General features: G+C 40.1%; 1 protein-coding gene across 6 annotated transcripts in view; it reads right to left on the bottom strand.

The window, feature by feature from the left end:
• Positions 1–1,535: 1,535 nt before the first annotated feature.
• Positions 1,536–17,652, bottom strand: part of camk2d1 (calcium/calmodulin-dependent protein kinase (CaM kinase) II delta 1) — a 90,812-nt gene continuing 74,695 nt past the window's right edge. For 3 of the 6 annotated variants that reach the window (XM_072458564.1, XM_072458559.1, XM_072458561.1), the window contains 6 exons: positions 16,216–16,260; positions 12,620–12,668; positions 8,736–8,811; positions 7,137–7,231; positions 3,705–3,950; positions 1,536–1,954 (listed from right to left, as the gene is read on the bottom strand). In XM_072458564.1, the coding sequence (XP_072314665.1) occupies positions 3,718–3,950; positions 7,137–7,231; positions 8,736–8,811; positions 12,620–12,668; positions 16,216–16,260 (498 nt within the window). In that variant the 3' untranslated portion in view covers positions 1,536–1,954; positions 3,705–3,717. The remainder of the gene's footprint in view (positions 1,955–3,704; positions 3,951–7,136; positions 7,232–8,735; positions 8,812–12,619; positions 12,669–16,215; positions 16,261–17,652) is intronic. The other 3 variants (XM_072458562.1, XM_072458563.1, XM_072458560.1) reach the window with 2 other exon arrangements.

Raw genomic sequence — 17,652 nt, 5'->3', positions numbered from 1 at the left:
CTTAAATTTATATTTTGTGATAAAATATCACATTAAAACATGATTAGAAACATCACATTCTCTTTATTTTGAAGATATAATATATTATACTATTATAACACTACACTCAATATTCAGATTTTGCATGTGTCCCAAACAATAATGTCAATATTAATTTTTCGATTTACCTGCCAACTCTAAACAAATCCCAAAATCAAACTGAAGTGGGCACTTTTCTTGGATGATTTTGATCATCCTTCAAGTTACAGTTCAGATCTATGGAGAGGCAATTTCAATGAATTAAAGAACTAGTTAGGATAAGTTAACTGATCTCTGAAATCAACATTATTCTTCAGAATTCCAGTGTTTTTAAATGTGTGTCTGATCGTTTCTGCAGAGTATAAAACCAGCATCTGTTTAGTCTTTGTTTAGACATGCACTACTTTGATTGACAGGCCTAGTCAGCCTGGTTTATGCTATGCTAATATAATGCACACGTGTTCTGTCATCGTCAGTCACCACAACCATCCTGTCCATGTCCTGTCTTAAATCATGACCATGTCCTTCATCACTTCATTGTTTGCTGTTTATAATGACTGTTTGCCTTAATGAACATGACGCGATTCATGTTTCAATTAAACCCAACACAATAAAATAAACAAGTGATGTATCTTTGAGTTGTTTAATTTGGCTACTGCAGATGGGAAGTAACTGTTGTACATGGTCCCTGGCAAATAATATATATATTTCTCTTTTCAGCAGCTCCACTGACAGCATAAAAACAGCTCAAACTGGATGAAAAATATTTTGAACTTATCGGTATTTAATTTTCTTCCCAATTTACCTCCGTACTTCCGTAGAACTATTGGGTAAAATCTTGTCTTATCAATGAAAACTTGTATAGAATCTGGCAAGTAATTTCATCCCATTGAAATTGACTCATTTAAATAATTTTACTCTGGATAATTTCTATTTTGAATCCCAAAATATACATAAAAAACAGTTCGGAACCCTTAAAAAAATTGTCTTGTGTACATACATTTTTTTCGGAGTACTTTAAGGGAACATTTATTGTTTTAATTTCTATTTTAAAAACACAACTGGTGGATTTGATTCACTTCTAACATGTTTTTCTAAGCCAATGGACTGAATAAAAGGCTAACACTTTATATAGCCACAATAAAAGACTACAAAGGATTTAGTTTGGCATAATAACACATTTTATTATATATTTTGTCACCACACATCAGACTTGTCCCACCACAACATGATATACCAACAGGAATCGCAAAGGAGGAAAACTTCAAAATAAAACACCATATATGACATTTCTACCCTAAACCCTTTTTTTTTTTTTCCAGTACCAAATGTCCAAATCTCTGTATCTACAATATGAAAACCAAACACCAACACACCCGTGAGAAGAAGGAAATAAAATATATAAAAAGGTCAAATAAAAAAATCTATCGTCAAAGTGGAGGGACAAGTTACTGCATCACAATATAAAAATCCAAAGAAATACAAGAGCTGGACAGTTTCACGTGATGAAACTTGCCTTTGTGTGTAAACTAGAGTTACATTCACCAACTCCACTGATGTTCCATTTAAACCTGTTAAAATTGGTAGTAAACATACGGAGATACATACATAAAATCCATAAGCATAAACCTTCTACATGGCAACCGTTAAAAGATTCAGTATTTTCCCTCACAATAATAGTTAGTGTGCAATATTAAAAGACTAAATGTCACTAAATGATGGCTCGTGTGAAGTGTGAGCGCGAAAACAAACTAAAAACAAAAGTTATAACATTTACAAGATTTTCCGTCCCGCAGCGACGTCATGTAAACAACACACTGAGAGGGCGGAGCTCTAGCGATGCACTGGGCAGGGATTGGTCGAAAAGGTTTGACGGACATGTAAAAAGGGGAGGGGTCTGGTTGGGGTCCGTTGGAGGATCGGGGGGTATTCTCAGCTGAAATGAGAAAAAACACAGAGGTAAACTTAAAATTAGCACATTCAACAAGCAATTTAAAGTTTAGTGTCGTCTGTTGTGCAGTTTTGTAATAAATATGCAACATTTTGACCATTCATTCTGAAATAAAGGAAGTTTTCATGTGTTTGTTGTGTGATTTGATGTGTTGTACTGTGACTTTGTATCGGTTTCTGCCATCAGCGCCATGTTGGTCTCTATAAAAGGCAGAGACAGTCACTAATTTAAGCACTAAAAGCTCAAAATCACCTAGAAACTGAATTCATATTTATGGCAGCACTTTAACGATGCACAGGGAACGTTTCAGACACTTACAAGTCGTGTTTCAGATCTGTTTTGACCTGAATGCTAATCATGCAGCAAAGCCACATTTGCATTTTTAAACCGCAGCTGTTCTTTTCTATGATGTCATTTGTTGTTTGAATGTCAGAACCACAGCTCATAGTAAAGATTATTTGTGCAGTTTATGCAGCTTTTCTTTGGTGTTTACATTAGCGGTTAGAACAAGATGGCCGCATGTGAAATGGCTCTTAAATATTTGGAAATTAGTGCAAAAAACTGGAAATAAGTTGTAGTCGTGCGTTATTTCAAGTGAATAATACACTATCCACAGGTTTCAAAATGATGAATAATTATGGCACATACTGTTGATTTATGCACGCCTTATTTGATTTTATATACTTTGCTATTATTATTATTGATTGTTTGTTGCATGTTTGTGAATTTTGTTCACTGACAATTGGAAATAAACTTTTTTCTGATTCTGATGACTATGATGTGTTTTGGCTCTGCCCTCAGATGAATAAGACTGTAAAACGACATTGATATTCCATTTGACTTTAAAACTAAGGCTACGTTCACACTGCAGGGTATGAGGCCCAATCCAGACTTTTAGTTTAAATCAGATTTTTGATGTGGACATTCGCTTTACAAAGGAAATGCGACTGCCGTTTGTGTCTGGTGTGAGCGGAATGCAGCTCCATGTGTCCGGCATGTGCACAGAAGAACACAAGGTCACACCTAGAACACTCGTGTTTACGGAGGTAAAATGGCACGTCACCCGGCCGCATCCGCTCCTTTTATTGATGTCCTTATTTTCTTTAAATTTCGCACAAAGGCTTTTTATTTCTGCCATCATTGCAGCCAGGAGCGCTTAATCCCTCACTCGACCAACTCTTTTACAATCTCCTCAAATACCGCCCGGTTACGGTACTAACCGTCTATTTTTGCCTGAATTGATTTGTCACTCCATATATTGATTAATTCACAAACTTCCTTCTTCCACTGACAGTTTTCAGCTCCTTCATCTCCAACTCCACTTTCTCTGCTGTTTACTGGCAATTTGACTCAGAATTGTGACGTTTATCCTGGAAATGTTGCCTATTGACGACATTCAGGTCAGATCTGGGGACCTGAGCGTTCAGACTGAAGTCGCATTCTAAAAGTACGGATACATATTTATTGGATTTATTTCTATTCGAAAAAATTGTGCTGTTCACACTGTCCTGGAAAAAAAAATCACATACAGTTCACACATATAATTATTATTTGATCTGCAGTGTGAACGTAGCCAAGTATCTAGGACGTAGCACTCCAACAATGGAAATAATGGATATTACATATAGATTCATGTACTTTTGGCAGCAGCAAACAAAGGCGACAACAAGGAAATGGATGCATACAGTCAAGTTAAGTTAATCTAATGTCAAAGCTTGAATTCCCTCGGTCCGACCCTGACAGAGTCCTCACTTGATGGGCACAGTGGGCGACCCGGAGCGGTGGAAGTGGATGTTTTGCCACTTGCTGTCGCGGCGCTGCCAGATGCGGGTCTCCTCTGACTGCATGGTGCGGGGCCGCCCACTGTAGTCGATGTACTGCGTGAGGCGGATGTACGCGATGCACGCCGCCTCGTCCCCGATCAGGTGCACGTGCGGGTTCAGCAGGATGGTGTGGATGAGCTGCCGGCCTTTGGACAGGGCTGAGGGCAGAAGGAAACACAACAAGGTGCAGTGTAAAGAAGTAAAGTACGACAATAGAGAGCAATAAAGTATTTAATGAAGATGAAGGGAGGTAAAATGACTATTGTATATTTATGTTTTGTTGTATTCACCTCTGGATCTATTGTATTAGTTAAAACAGGAAATAAGTTCTACACAGACCGCACCAGGGAATCTGTGCATTGTTGACCTGTCACATGAACATTTTACACAAATCAATCTACTTTATAGCATGTTTTATAGACTTTTCCCTCGTTCTCCATTTAAACCAACGGAGTTTCCGCTGGACTGGAAATGCCATTACAACAGAAGTGTCAATCACGTGGGAAAAGAGGGCGGAATGAGGTCAATTAAATACACATATTATGCATTATTTGTGTTGTTATTGTCCTTTAAACATGCTGTTGATTAATTTTGCTTTGGCATCTTGCTGTAGAACTTAAATTAGAAATAATGTGTCTACAAAAAGCACACGTTACTTCTCCCACGTCTCACAGTTGAGTTAGAGCTCCATCTACTGGCAGCAGAGGGAATTACATAGGGGAGATAAACATGCTAATGCAGGAACGCAGCAGTAATGAACGTGATTTGATGACAGAAATGCAGAGAGTGAGAGTGATGATTATTTATGGATTTAAAAACAGCACAGAAGATCACGGAGCTCTACTTATGATGTCACGGAGCTCCACCTATGATGTCACGGAGCTCTACTTATGATGTCACGGAGCTCCACCTATGATGTCACGGAGCTCTACCTATGAGGTCACGGAGCTCCACCTATGATGTCACGGAGCTCTACCTATGAGGTCACGGAGCTCCACCTATGATGTCACGGAGCTCTACCTATGAGGTCACGGAGCTCCACCTATGATGTCGCGGAGCTCTACCTATGATGTCACGGAGCTCTACCTATGATGTCACGGAGCTCTACCAATGATGTCACGGAGCTCTACTTATGATGTCACAGAGCTCTACCTATGATGTCACGGAGCTCTACTTATGATGTCACGGAGCCTACCTATGATGTCACGGAGCTCTACTTATGATGTCACGGAGCTCTACCTATGATGTCACGGAGCTCTACTTATGATGTCACAGAGCTCTACTTATGATGTCACGGAGCCTACCTATGATGTCACGGAGCTCTACTTATGATGTCACAGAGCTCTACCAATGATGTCACGGAGCTCTACCTATGATGTCACGGAGCTCTACCTATGATGTCACGGAGCTCTACCTATGAGGTCACGGAGCTCCACCTATGATGTCACGGAGCTCTACCTATGAGGTCACGGAGCTCCACCTATGATGTCACGGAGCTCTACCTATGAGGTCACGGAGCTCCACCTATGATGTCACGGAGCTCTACCTATGAGGTCACGGAGCTCCACCTATGATGTCGCGGAGCTCTACCTATGATGTCACGGAGCTCTACCTATGATGTCACGGAGCTCTACCTATGATGTCACGGAGCTCTACCTATGATGTCACGGAGCTCTACCAATGATGTCACGGAGCTCTACTTATGATGTCACAGAGCTCTACCTATGATGTCACGGAGCTCTACTTATGATGTCACGGAGCCTACCTATGATGTCACGGAGCTCTACTTATGATGTCACGGAGCTCTACCTATGATGTCACGGAGCTCTACTTATGATGTCACGGAGCTCTACCTATGATGTCACGGAGCTCTACTTATGATGTCACAGAGCTCTACCTATGATGTCACGGAGCTCTACTTATGATGTCACAGAGCTCTACTTATGATGTCACGGAGCCTACCTATGATGTCACGGAGCTCTACTTATGATGTCACAGAGCTCTACCAATGATGTCACGGAGCTCTACCTATGATGTCACGGAGCTCTACCTATGATGTCACGGAGCTCTACCTATGATGTCACGGAGCTCTACTTATGATGTCACGGAGCTCTACCTATGATGTCACGGAGCTCTACCTATGATGTCACGGAGCCTAACTATGATGTCACGGAGCTCTACTTATGATGTCACAGAGCTCTACTTATGATGTCACGGAGCTCTACTTATGATGTCACAGAGCTCTACTTATGATGTCACGGAGCTCTACCTATGATGTCACGGAGCTCTACCTATGATGTCACGGAGCCTAACTATGATGTCACGGAGCTCTACCTATGATGTCACGGAGCTCTACTTATGATGTCACGGAGCTCTACCTATGATGTCACGGAGCTCTACTTATGATGTCACGGAGCTCTACCTATGATGTCACGGAGCTCTACTTATGATGTCACGGAGCTCTACCTATGATGTCACGGAGCTCTACCTATGATGTCACGGAGCTCTACTTATGATGTCACAGAGCTCTACCAATGATGTCACGGAGCTCTACCAATGATGTCACGGAGCTCTACCTATGATGTCACGGAGCTCTACCTATGATGTCACGGAGCTCTACCTATGATGTCACGGAGCTCTACCTATGATGTCACGGAGCTCCACCTATGATGTCACGGAGCTCTACTTATGATGTCACGGAGCTCTACCTATGATGTCACGGAGCTCCACCTATGATGTCACGGAGCTCTACTTATGATGTCACGGAGCTCTACCTATGATGTCACGGAGCTCTACTTATGATGTCACGGAGCTCTACCTATGATGTCACGGAGCTCTACCTATGATGTCACGGAGCTCTACTTATGATGTTACAAACCTGGGGAATTTTAAACTGAGTGTTTTCTAAGGCTCAGGGAGGAGAGGACTTATAACATAAATACAATTCCAGTTTGTTGATATAATAACGATATAAACTTTTACTTGAATATTCTTTTCCTCCTGTATATGAACTCCATATGTAGATAGAATTTGCACTTACAATACTACAGAAGTTCAATTACAGTGTATTTAACCCATCTTTCACAAATACGGTAGGTACAATTTGCTTTATTACATTTTCAGATAGAATTCTAGTAATTTTGCAGATGTAAAAATATAAAATGTATAGCTTATCTTTAAAGTGAAAAGTGTGGCTCATGGAAACAGCAGTTCAGTGTGAGAATAAGAACTCCTGCCTCGTCGTTCATAGCAGACCTTTTATATGTCATTTTCAAGTTTCTTTTGTGAAAAGACAGCCGCCTCCGCCTCATATTCCAAATGTTCATAATCATGTTTATTCTTACAAGTTTCGAAGTAGAAGCGGTGGAAGTCCGTGCCCTCCACCAGGTTCCCCAGAGCTTCAGGTTCAAACGACGTCAGCCCCGGGTCACAGATCTTCCTGCAGCAGACACAAGTCACAAAATAAACACATCATGCAAAATATACAAGCAAATGTGTTTAAATGAGGCTCTGATTTGATTTATGTGTCTTGAGTGATTTTACTTTGACAAAACCAACTGGATTTGTCATATTTTGTGATATTCTGAGGTTAATCCGAACCGGTTTCTCCCATGAAATCAGATTATAATCACTTCACTTTTGCCTACGTTCTGGAATTTAGAATGTTTTCAGGCTGTAACTGAGGACAAACATAATGGAAGTCTGCTTTGGGTTAAGTAAATACTGGATTAAGTCGTAGCAGGACCTGGCAACCCCAAAGTGAGGAGCGTTATGATTGGATAAATGGCTTCTGAAATCCAAAATATATGCGCATTTTCTATAACCAACAATAATATTCAATGGTCTGGCATTAAAAGTAGTTGAGGTTATTTGAGAAATAATTAAATCTTACTTTTTCTTTTAATTAAGTTGAGCCCAGCTTGAGCTCTTTTGTTTTTGTTTTGTTTATTAAACCACACAAATCATTTTTTTTGAGTCACTGAGTCGAGAACTTCCCTTCAGAAAATGAGACTGAGTAATGTTTTTCTGGACAATGTCAAGCTGGTTCCCTTCTAAACATAATAATTACTACGTTACTGATGCCCGTGTGAGACTAACATACTACATTTTTGTCACTGCGAAAATAGATATACGCAATAATATATACTATCTTTAAAAATGCACATGTTTAAATTACTAGTCTGACTCTGTCAAAACAAAAACTTTAGACCAACTAATATAACACAGAAAATCATAAATCAAATCTATGTTTTTTTTAATTCCATTTGAAAAGAACCTGTACATTTCTTTAATATGGAAAACCTTGATGTTACGCAATATACTGAAACTGCGGAGAACAGTCGTCTTACCCGGAGATCGTCACGTTATCCCGTCGCAATACTGACCTAACCTAATACTGATGTGCAATTCTGTCATATGTGCAATTGCTGTTGGAATTCATGTGCAATTACTGTGAAATTCATGTGCAGTCTATGTGCTGTCGTGACACATATTCATGTGCAATTACCGTCGGGATCACATGCAATGGTATTTATTTATTTGTCTATGGGAGTTTTTATTTATTTATAGGAGATCTTCTACTGAAAGTGTTTTTCAGACTTCCTATAAGTGATCTGTTCTTCTGTATCTACCTCTGTATCTACCTGCGTTGCACCAATGAAATTTCCCCATGTGGGACAATAAAGGAATATCTTATCTTATCTTATCTTATCTTATATATTTAGTTTGTGATCTATATCTTAAGTGTCTATAATGTTCCAACGCACTCAATCACAAAGTGGATAATAGTGTCCCAAAAATCTCTTCGTAAATCTGCTAAATTGGTTTTACAAAATCTCAAACGACATCAAAACAACATCTTTTTACACTTTCACGACAATTCCAAACTTTGTGGTGCAGCCCTGACACGCCCTGACACGGTAAAACGTACGACTCAAACTCACGTGTAGGCCTCGAAATCTCCATTGTTGATCACCTCGATGAGCTGCTCCGTCACTTTGATGATTTCTTGCTTGCGGGCTAACAAACAAACAAACAAACAACACGCAAACAATCGTCAGACCCATCGCCCACAACTGGCGTTTCTCTGAACATATAAGGAGTCACGCAATCACGGCACGACACTCGGACCGAACAGGGCGGGGGAAATGGGCAAAGACTGGACGAGACGACATAGAAAATAAATTACCTTTCATGCTAAGATAGTAAGCTAGAAGACAGCAGACAACAAGAGGTCACATGGACAGAAGACAAATTGCATATCGTCCACCCGCGCGTTACCTTCCACCGCCCGCGTGGACTCGTTCACGGGGCATCGTCTCATCTGACTGCTGACGGTGACGCTCCCGGTTACGACGGTCAGTGAAAGCAGCGCGGCCACAGACCACAGAGGAGGCATGGTACAGTAAAGTGTGGTACAGTAAAGTGTGGTACGGTGAAGTGTGGTACAGTAAAGTGTGGTACAGTAAAGTGTGGTACGGTGAAGTGTGGTACAGTAAAGTGTGGTACAGTAAAGTGTGGTACAGTGAAGTGTGGTACAGTAAAGTGTGGTACAGTGAAGTGTGGTACAGTGAAGTGTGGTACAGTGAAGTGTGGTACAGTAAAGTGTGGTACAGTGAAGTGTGGTACAGTAAAGTGTGGTACAGTGAAGTGTGGTACAGTGAAGTGTGGTACAGTGAAGTGTGGTACAGTAAAGTGTGGTACAGTGAAGTGTGGTACAGTGAAGTGTGGTACAGTAAAGTGTGGTACAGTGAAGTGTGGTACAGTGAAGTGTGGTACAGTGAAGTGTGGTACAGTAAAGTGTGGTACAGTGAAGTGTGGTACAGTGAAGTGTGGTACAGTGAAGTGTGGTACAGTGAAGTGTGGTACAGTAAAGTGTGGTACAGTGAAGTGTGGTACAGTGAAGTGTGGTACAGTGAAGTGTGGTACAGTGAAGTGTGGTACAGTAAAGTGTGGTACAGTAAAGTGTGGTACAGTAAAGTGTGGTACGGTGAAGTGTGGTACAGTAAAGTGTGGTACAGTAAAGTGTGGTACAGTAAAGTGTGGTACGGTGAAGTGTGCTCGGACTATTGGATGTGGAGGAGGTTTTAACTCAGTCCAGACAAAGGGCAGGAGCTGATTGGTTGTTCCCTGAAGCCGACAGGTTCACGCTGGACTGGATGTGTACACAAAAGCCGCTTTACGCCGGCCGGGGAACGAGTCGATGACCCCGGACGGTCCGCTCGGGTTCAGGGATGTGGAGGTTATTAGATTGATTATTCAGGTCACAATATAATCGCAAGAAGTAATAATTGTGACAATTTTACTCGCAAAATTAAGTAATTTTTGGTGAATATGCAGCTCAAATATAGAGATAAATGTAAAGAACTTTATTTGATCTGTCTGTTTTGGTCACATTTCACTTTATTTTGTCTTTCAGAATGTTCAGTTTTGTAAAGCTGCTCACAAACTTGAGGAACAGTGACACGTCAGACCAAAGATGTCACTGATGTTCATGTCAGTCAATTGAAAATGCATTATAATCCACTTCATTTATCCTACAGTCGGATCCATTCTAGAATTGTTTACATTCTGATGATGTAGAAGTTTAAGAGGTTCAGAAGTAGAACACATTTTTGTTGCGACTCTGGATTCTTGCTTTTGTTTGAACAGGTAAACGTGACGGCCCTGAACCTACAGTACGTCTCTGACAAACACAGGGTTAGGGTTACACAACTCCTTTAAAATACATGTTCACCTTTTTAATATACAATTTTGTGAACTGGACAAACAGTTTTAGAATCAATGAAATAATGCCATTTCCTCCACTCTATGGCCATTTACTATTGATCAACATTTATTTATTATTATTAATTATAAAGGCACATTGTATTATGTTTTAATGCTAATACAGTTTTGCTGCTCACCCTTGTTAATATATTCTTCCTCGTTACACTAAGCAATGTTTAATTTAGAAATAATATCTACTTTTAAAGGTAATAGAGGTATGAAATGTCGTGACAGTTTATGACCAGTAGGTGGAGCTACAGCCCTAAATGACCAGTCATAAGGCGCTATCTACAAGTTCTCACTAAACATAATTTTCAAAACAAATGCAACCCAATCTGATGTTAAAATAACACAAAACACAATTACATTACAAACTACAGATTGCAAAACGATAAAATCAGGACAAAAAAACGATCAAGCTATTGTATATTTGTCCATATTGTCCACTTTTAACTGATTACATCCAGTTTTGGCGATTGTGTTGCAATTGTTGGAACTAATTCTACTTCTCTTGCTACAAATGTGCACTTACATTGAGAGTCCACGGGGCCCAATGGCGACAGGGGCCTTACACTGTCAGTGCGCTCGCTTTGGGGATCACAGGGGCATTTGTGGGCGTGGTCAGGGCTAAACAACAGACAGACGGTGGCACAGAACACGAGCGCATATGCCACGACCAGGGCCCAGAGGATCCCCAGGGTGCAGCGCTCTGAGCTGGGCCACGCGGGAGGGACGAAGACCAGACTACACCAGGGGAGGGATGATGGGAAGGATGAAGACGAGGAGGAGGAGAGGGAAGAGGAGGAGGAGGAGCGGGGGAGGAGCTGTGGGCTGTGGGGGTCTGTGTTTTTGAGGTGGTAAATGTGCGGGCTGGAGGAGCGAGGGCGTTCTGAATCTGTAATGTGATGGAGGGATGGTGGAGAATGGAAGAAAGAATGACAAATGATAAATAAGAAGATGGAAAGAGGCGATGATAAACTAAAGGCGTGAGGAAATGATTATGCCTCGAAAATATGGAGAGTAAAACGATGTCTAGAGATGCCAGGCTTTAGTCGTTTAGTCGATGTGTTTTAGCTTTTAGTCGACCGAAAATTGCATTGGTGACTAATTGTTTTATTTCGATTGAAAGGATTTATATGGCAGTGAAAGGAAAAGAGGCGTGGAGCGAGTAAGCTGAAGATTTGAGAGTGTATCATGAGTTTCACCACATCAGAATGGGAACAAAACCAGGACTAAACCTGGACTAGATCAGGACCAAACCTAAGTCCACGTCGGAACCGAAACTAACAAAATTTAGGACCAAATAACGACAAGCTTGAACCCTAATATTCCTTTTTACATCAGTTTTCAGACACTTTTCTCTATAAATAGTTGTTTTTGCATAAACTCCACGTGATTATAGTCTTGTGAGTGCAATTTGGATCATTGGGATAAGGTTATAGTCGACTAATCTATCATCTTTAGAATTTAGTCAGCCTAAAGATGTCAGTGTAACCATTCATTTGTTGTCCATGGTAGAAAAGGCTCCCTAGGTTCCAAAGGGAGTCATCAGGGGTCTAATTTATAAAGCGTTTATAAAGCGTCAGTTGATGTTTAATTATCAGACAGAAATGTTAAATTGTATCACAATAGTGCAGAAATATCACATTATTTGAAAGTTTAATTGTTATTTTTAATCAGTTTTTTAATCAAGTGTCCAGTTTAGTTAAAAAAATCATACTTTTCGGGTTAAATCTGCAAAACATCGCTAAATCTGCATTCGCCAAAATAGAAAAACCTTTCAAAACAGGAATGTATAGAACATAGATCATACATAACGCTATAAAACATCACGTGCCATTACTACATATCGCCTTTACATATAAACGTTGTAATAGTTTCAGGTCCAGTGGAAGATAAGGCCCTTTTGTCAGAGAATCGAAGGCTGTGATTTGCAAATACCAAGCAAGGTAAAACCAGAAACATGCCGGAATATCAGGTGAACAAACTGTTTTCCAAGCAAAGACATTGTCAACGTTTTGTACAGAAGATGGAGACATTTGGTGGATCTGACCCGTACCTCGGACATCTTCATCCTCTATGGTGGTGTTGGCGCTCTCGCTGGAACCCTGCACGAGACAACGACAGCTTTCAGATCAACGAACACATGACAATGCACTACTTTTTATCAACTCCAATCCGATCCAGCACTTTACACTTTATAGTCTCTTATGGGTTATGCTAAATATATTTTAAATTAAATTCTGTTACATGAGAACCATAAAGAAAAAACAACAGTTAACTTTAAACCAACAACAGTTGAAGATGTTTTTGGATGAGAACGAGCCATCGTGACCTTCATGACTGAATCCGTGTGAACCCTATGAATGAAAATCTCATTTTTGTAAAGAGACAAATCTTTTTAGTTCTACTTTTATGTATTTTTACACACATTTGCTGTGAACAAACTCAAGAAACAAAAGAAGCAAATCAGACGACACGATTGAGAGCTTTTTCCACTTCAAAATAATTGAACTTCCAGCCTTTTGACTCCTCCAGACAGTTTTCTCTGTCCTGATTCAACATCAGAGTGAAACAAGGAGCACATAGAGCACAGACCAAACAGCTAAAGGACACAGCCATTTCATACAACACCAAACATATTCCTTAAGCATATTATACTCTATTAATATACTCAAGTGAATGCAGAGAATGTACAAGTTCATCAAATCTGCAATGACGTTGATGAAGGACAGTGAAGCAAAAAACACATCACTTTAATCACAAATCAACCGCACAATATATAAACAGATGCGTATATATTGTTGGTAATCCATTTATGGGTGAAGCCTGAACACGTTTTGGACTCATTTTTCACAACATTACTTTGCTACGAGGCACGAATGAAGAATAAATACTCTTAATTCATCATCGACACACAACACAATGTGAGCCGTTTGTCGTGTCACCGCACAAAGCCACACACACACACACACACACACACGCACACAGGTGCAGATGATACTTTATTATCTGATGAAATGTAGAGCCTCGCATTCGCACAAACCGATGACTTCAGGCTGTTCCATTTCACATGAGCCACTTCCAACAACATGCTACACAATATGGCTTTACCACACACGCCTCATGTTCAGTGTGTTTACTACACATGACATGATCTTACACAGAAAAGAAATCAAAAACTGATAAATAAAGTCAAGTAAGGCACAATCAGAGGTGGGTAGGACTCTCGTTATACGGTTAAATTGAGTGGCTTTTCGAGTAAGTGCAATCGTATATTTTTACTTTTACTTGTGTGATAGACACACAAGTAAAAGTACTGTTTAGGTATCTGTACATTATGCATTGGAGTATCTATGCTTTCTAGAGCACTAGATTTTTGAACTGGACGCAAAAGTACAAAGTATTATCCTAATATATCTTAGCACGTTCATGGCTCTGCAAAAGTATTTCACACAGATTTTGAAAGTACATTTTTAAGCAGGTACTTCAATACTTTACTTCAGTCGATTGTTTGTACTTTTGCTTTAGTGATTTTCTTCTATTGTATCTGTACTTTTACATGTCAAAATTGAGCCACTGGGAATAGAACTATATAAACTGTGGGAACATGAAATACTAGAATACTAGTAATCACTTTGGTGACTCTTCCACCTGAAGTTTATGAGCTTAATGTTGACAAATTAATTCAACATTTGTGTTGGTTATGTTTATTTTATTTAGGTTGTGTTCACATTCAGAAACACCACACACTAAACTAGGACTTGAACCAAACCAAGTCAAGTCTACATCTGGACTAAACCAGGACTAAATCAGGACCAAACCAGGACTAAACCAGGACTAAACCAGGACTAAACCAGGACTAAACCAGGACTAAATCAGGACCAAACCAGGACTAAACCAGGACTAAACCAGGACTAAACCAGGACTAAACCAGGACTAAATCAGGACCAAACCAGGACTAAACCAGGACTAAACCAGGACTAAACCAGGACTAAACCAGTACTAAACCAGGACTAAGCCAGGACCAAACCAGTACTAAACCAGGGCTAAGCCAGGACTAAACCAGGACTAAACCAGGGCTAAGCCAGGACTAAACCAGAACTAAACCAGGTCTAAACCAGGACTAAACCAGGACTAAACCAGTACTAAACCAGGACTAAACCAGGACTAAACCAGGACTAAACCAGTACTAAACCAGGGCTAAGCCAGGACTAAACCAGGACTAAACCAGGGCTAAGCCAGGACTAAACCAGAACTAAACCAGGTCTAAACCAGGACTAAACCAGGACTAAACCAGTACTAAACCAGGACTAAGCCAGGACCAAACCAGGACTAAACCAGGACTAAACCAGGACTAAACCAGGACTAAACCAGGGCTAAACCAGGACTAAACCAGGACTAAACCAGGGCTAAGCCAGGACTAAACCAGAACTAAACCAGGACTAAGCCAGGACCAAACCAGGACTAAACCAGGACTAAACCAGGACTAAACCAGGACTAAACCAGGGCTAAACCAGGACTAAACCAGTACTAAACCAGGACTAAGCCAGGACCAAACCAGGACTAAACCAGGACTAAACCAGGACTAAACCAGGACTAAACCAGGGCTAAGCCAGGACTAAACCAGAACTAAACCAGGTCTAAACCAGGACTAAACCAGGACTAAACCAGTACTAAACCAGGACTAAACCAGGACCAAACCAGGACTAAACCAGTACTAAACCAGGACTAAACCAGTACTAAACCAGGACTAAACCAGGGCTAAGCCAGGACTAAACCAGAACTAAACCAGGTCTAAACCAGGACTAAACCAGGACTAAACCAGGACATGTGAACACAGCATTAGTTGTTATCATTTGTGTGCGACTTTGGACAATACAACAATCTTTGCATTATTTAAAGGTGAACTATGCAAATTTGCTAGTTATGGTTACACACATGTTACATCTCCATGGAGACAAGCAGCATAGAGCACCTTTAATGTTTAATTACTTTATGTAGCCTATGGATACATTTACTATGTATGCATTTAATATTATATTATTGTATAATATTAAGATGTTACTTTTTTTTGGTACTACTCATTATTTAGGTCACTTCTTTTTACTTCAGTCAGTCATTCACACAGATCAAGCTACAACTTCATCAATACAACTTAATCGCTATAACTGTACTTCAGCTGTTGGCTAATCTACCTAGTCACAATAAGTACTTCTCTTTCAATTAATAATAGCTGGAACAATATTTTCAAGATTTTATATAAGATTTTCTATGCCTTAAATATAGATACTTAAGAATGATTCAAGTTTCATTCTGGTATTTATTATTTCAGCTCATGTTTTTAACAATTACAGCCCATATTTAGACAATGCTTTACTGGGATTATCCTGCTTTAGGATTATTGGAACGGTCAGTGGAATAAAGTAGAATAATATCATTTATAAGTGTTGTAAATGTGCCTAACTCCACCCACCTCTGTGCAGGAGAATACAATGTCAGAATGGATGTGGAGTATTGCACGGACATGCAGCAGTCACTGTAACCACGACATATGAACATGGTTGAGCCAAGCGTCACGACAACCAAAGCGGCAACACCAAAACAAGGCGCGGCTATGGCCCGGCCCCACGGCAGGCCAGGGATGGACAATACCTTGGTTCCGTCTGTGGGGTTGTGGATAACTGTAGTTTGAGGCTCCTGAGTCAAAGTTGGAAGAACACAAACAGCGTTAAGTCCAGAAAAGATGCACAAACCTCCCAGACATGCTAACAAATATGGGTCATGACGGTCACCATGGGAACAGTCAACAGATGGCTCGATATGTACACGCTAACACTTATACATGTGGTCCGTATATGCTAGCACACAACGCTACTGGGCTAATATTAGCTACCAACTGTTGCTACATATTGTTACTACGGGTTATGCAAAATACAGTCTGCCATTCTATGAGTTCTAGTAAAATGAGGCTAACAGTCCCAGCTGACCCACACAAATGAGTCTATTTACATGACAAACATCATCTATAAAAAGAACTGCCTTTACATTGTGCTCCAGATATGTTTATTCATATGCACTGATTAGTACAATATTATGTAAAATTCATGTTTTATCACTTAGAGTTAACATACCAGCTGCTAAGAGAGATAAGGAATGTGTCTACGTATGTCATTTACACTGAAATGTCCCACACATCCTGGTATTTTTCCAAATCATTAAGGAAAATCAGCAAATTAAGTGCTTCACAAGTGAAGATTTCCTCAGACCGATTTTTGGTTACGACATTTGAGTTAGTGCTGGGGTACTTTATTCTTGTACAATAGAAAATATTGTTGTTTGTGCATTTACCGCCATCTACTTGATTCTTTATCCTCCAGAATGTATAGTGTAAAAGCTGCTCTTTATGATATCAGTGCCATCAGAGCATAATAGGTACAATTAATAATAAACCATTTTGTCTCTAGTAAACTCTGAAGTAAGACTCAAAAGCAGCGCTCTGATTGGCTGTGCTTAGGCCGTTTCACAGCTGAGCACATGATTGAAAATGAAAGCACGTGAATATTAACAATGTGTCAAAGAGCTTTTTAATTAACTACATCTTACTTTAGAAACTCAGGTATCCCACCTTCAGGTGAAACAGAAGGACTTTGGAACACCAGGAGGAAACTCTTCCAGACACAAAGAGAACATGCAAACACCACACAATTGTCCCACAGTCTTGAAATGTATTAGGACTAGTGCTAACAACCACTCGACTGCACTGCCACTGATGTAAACACAAGGAGTGTGTTACAGTGTTATGTACATGTGTTTTATTAACACACCGTGACCTTGATTATCAAACAGCAACAAGCCACAAATTAGCTAGGATTAGTTACTATCATGTTAGCTAGCTTTTGTTTTATTAGTGTTTTTTTTTGGCAATAATTGTTCTTACATTTTGCATAAGCCTTAAACCATTAAACACTTTGCACATGCAGTGACTCTTTCAGACGTTCCCACCATCAACAACAGGAGGAGGATGTAGCTAGCCTCTGTGCAGCGACGCTAGCAGCTCGCTCCAGGATCCAAGTGTTTACACTAGCTAGC

The sequence above is a fragment of the Eucyclogobius newberryi genome, unplaced genomic scaffold, assembly GCF_026437365.1.
Source record: "Eucyclogobius newberryi isolate DKJ021-1_F unplaced genomic scaffold, fEucNew1.0.hap1 SCAF_22, whole genome shotgun sequence".
Taxonomy (NCBI): domain Eukaryota; kingdom Metazoa; phylum Chordata; class Actinopteri; order Gobiiformes; family Gobiidae; genus Eucyclogobius; species Eucyclogobius newberryi.
This window is presented reverse-complemented; position numbering and strand designations above follow the sequence as displayed.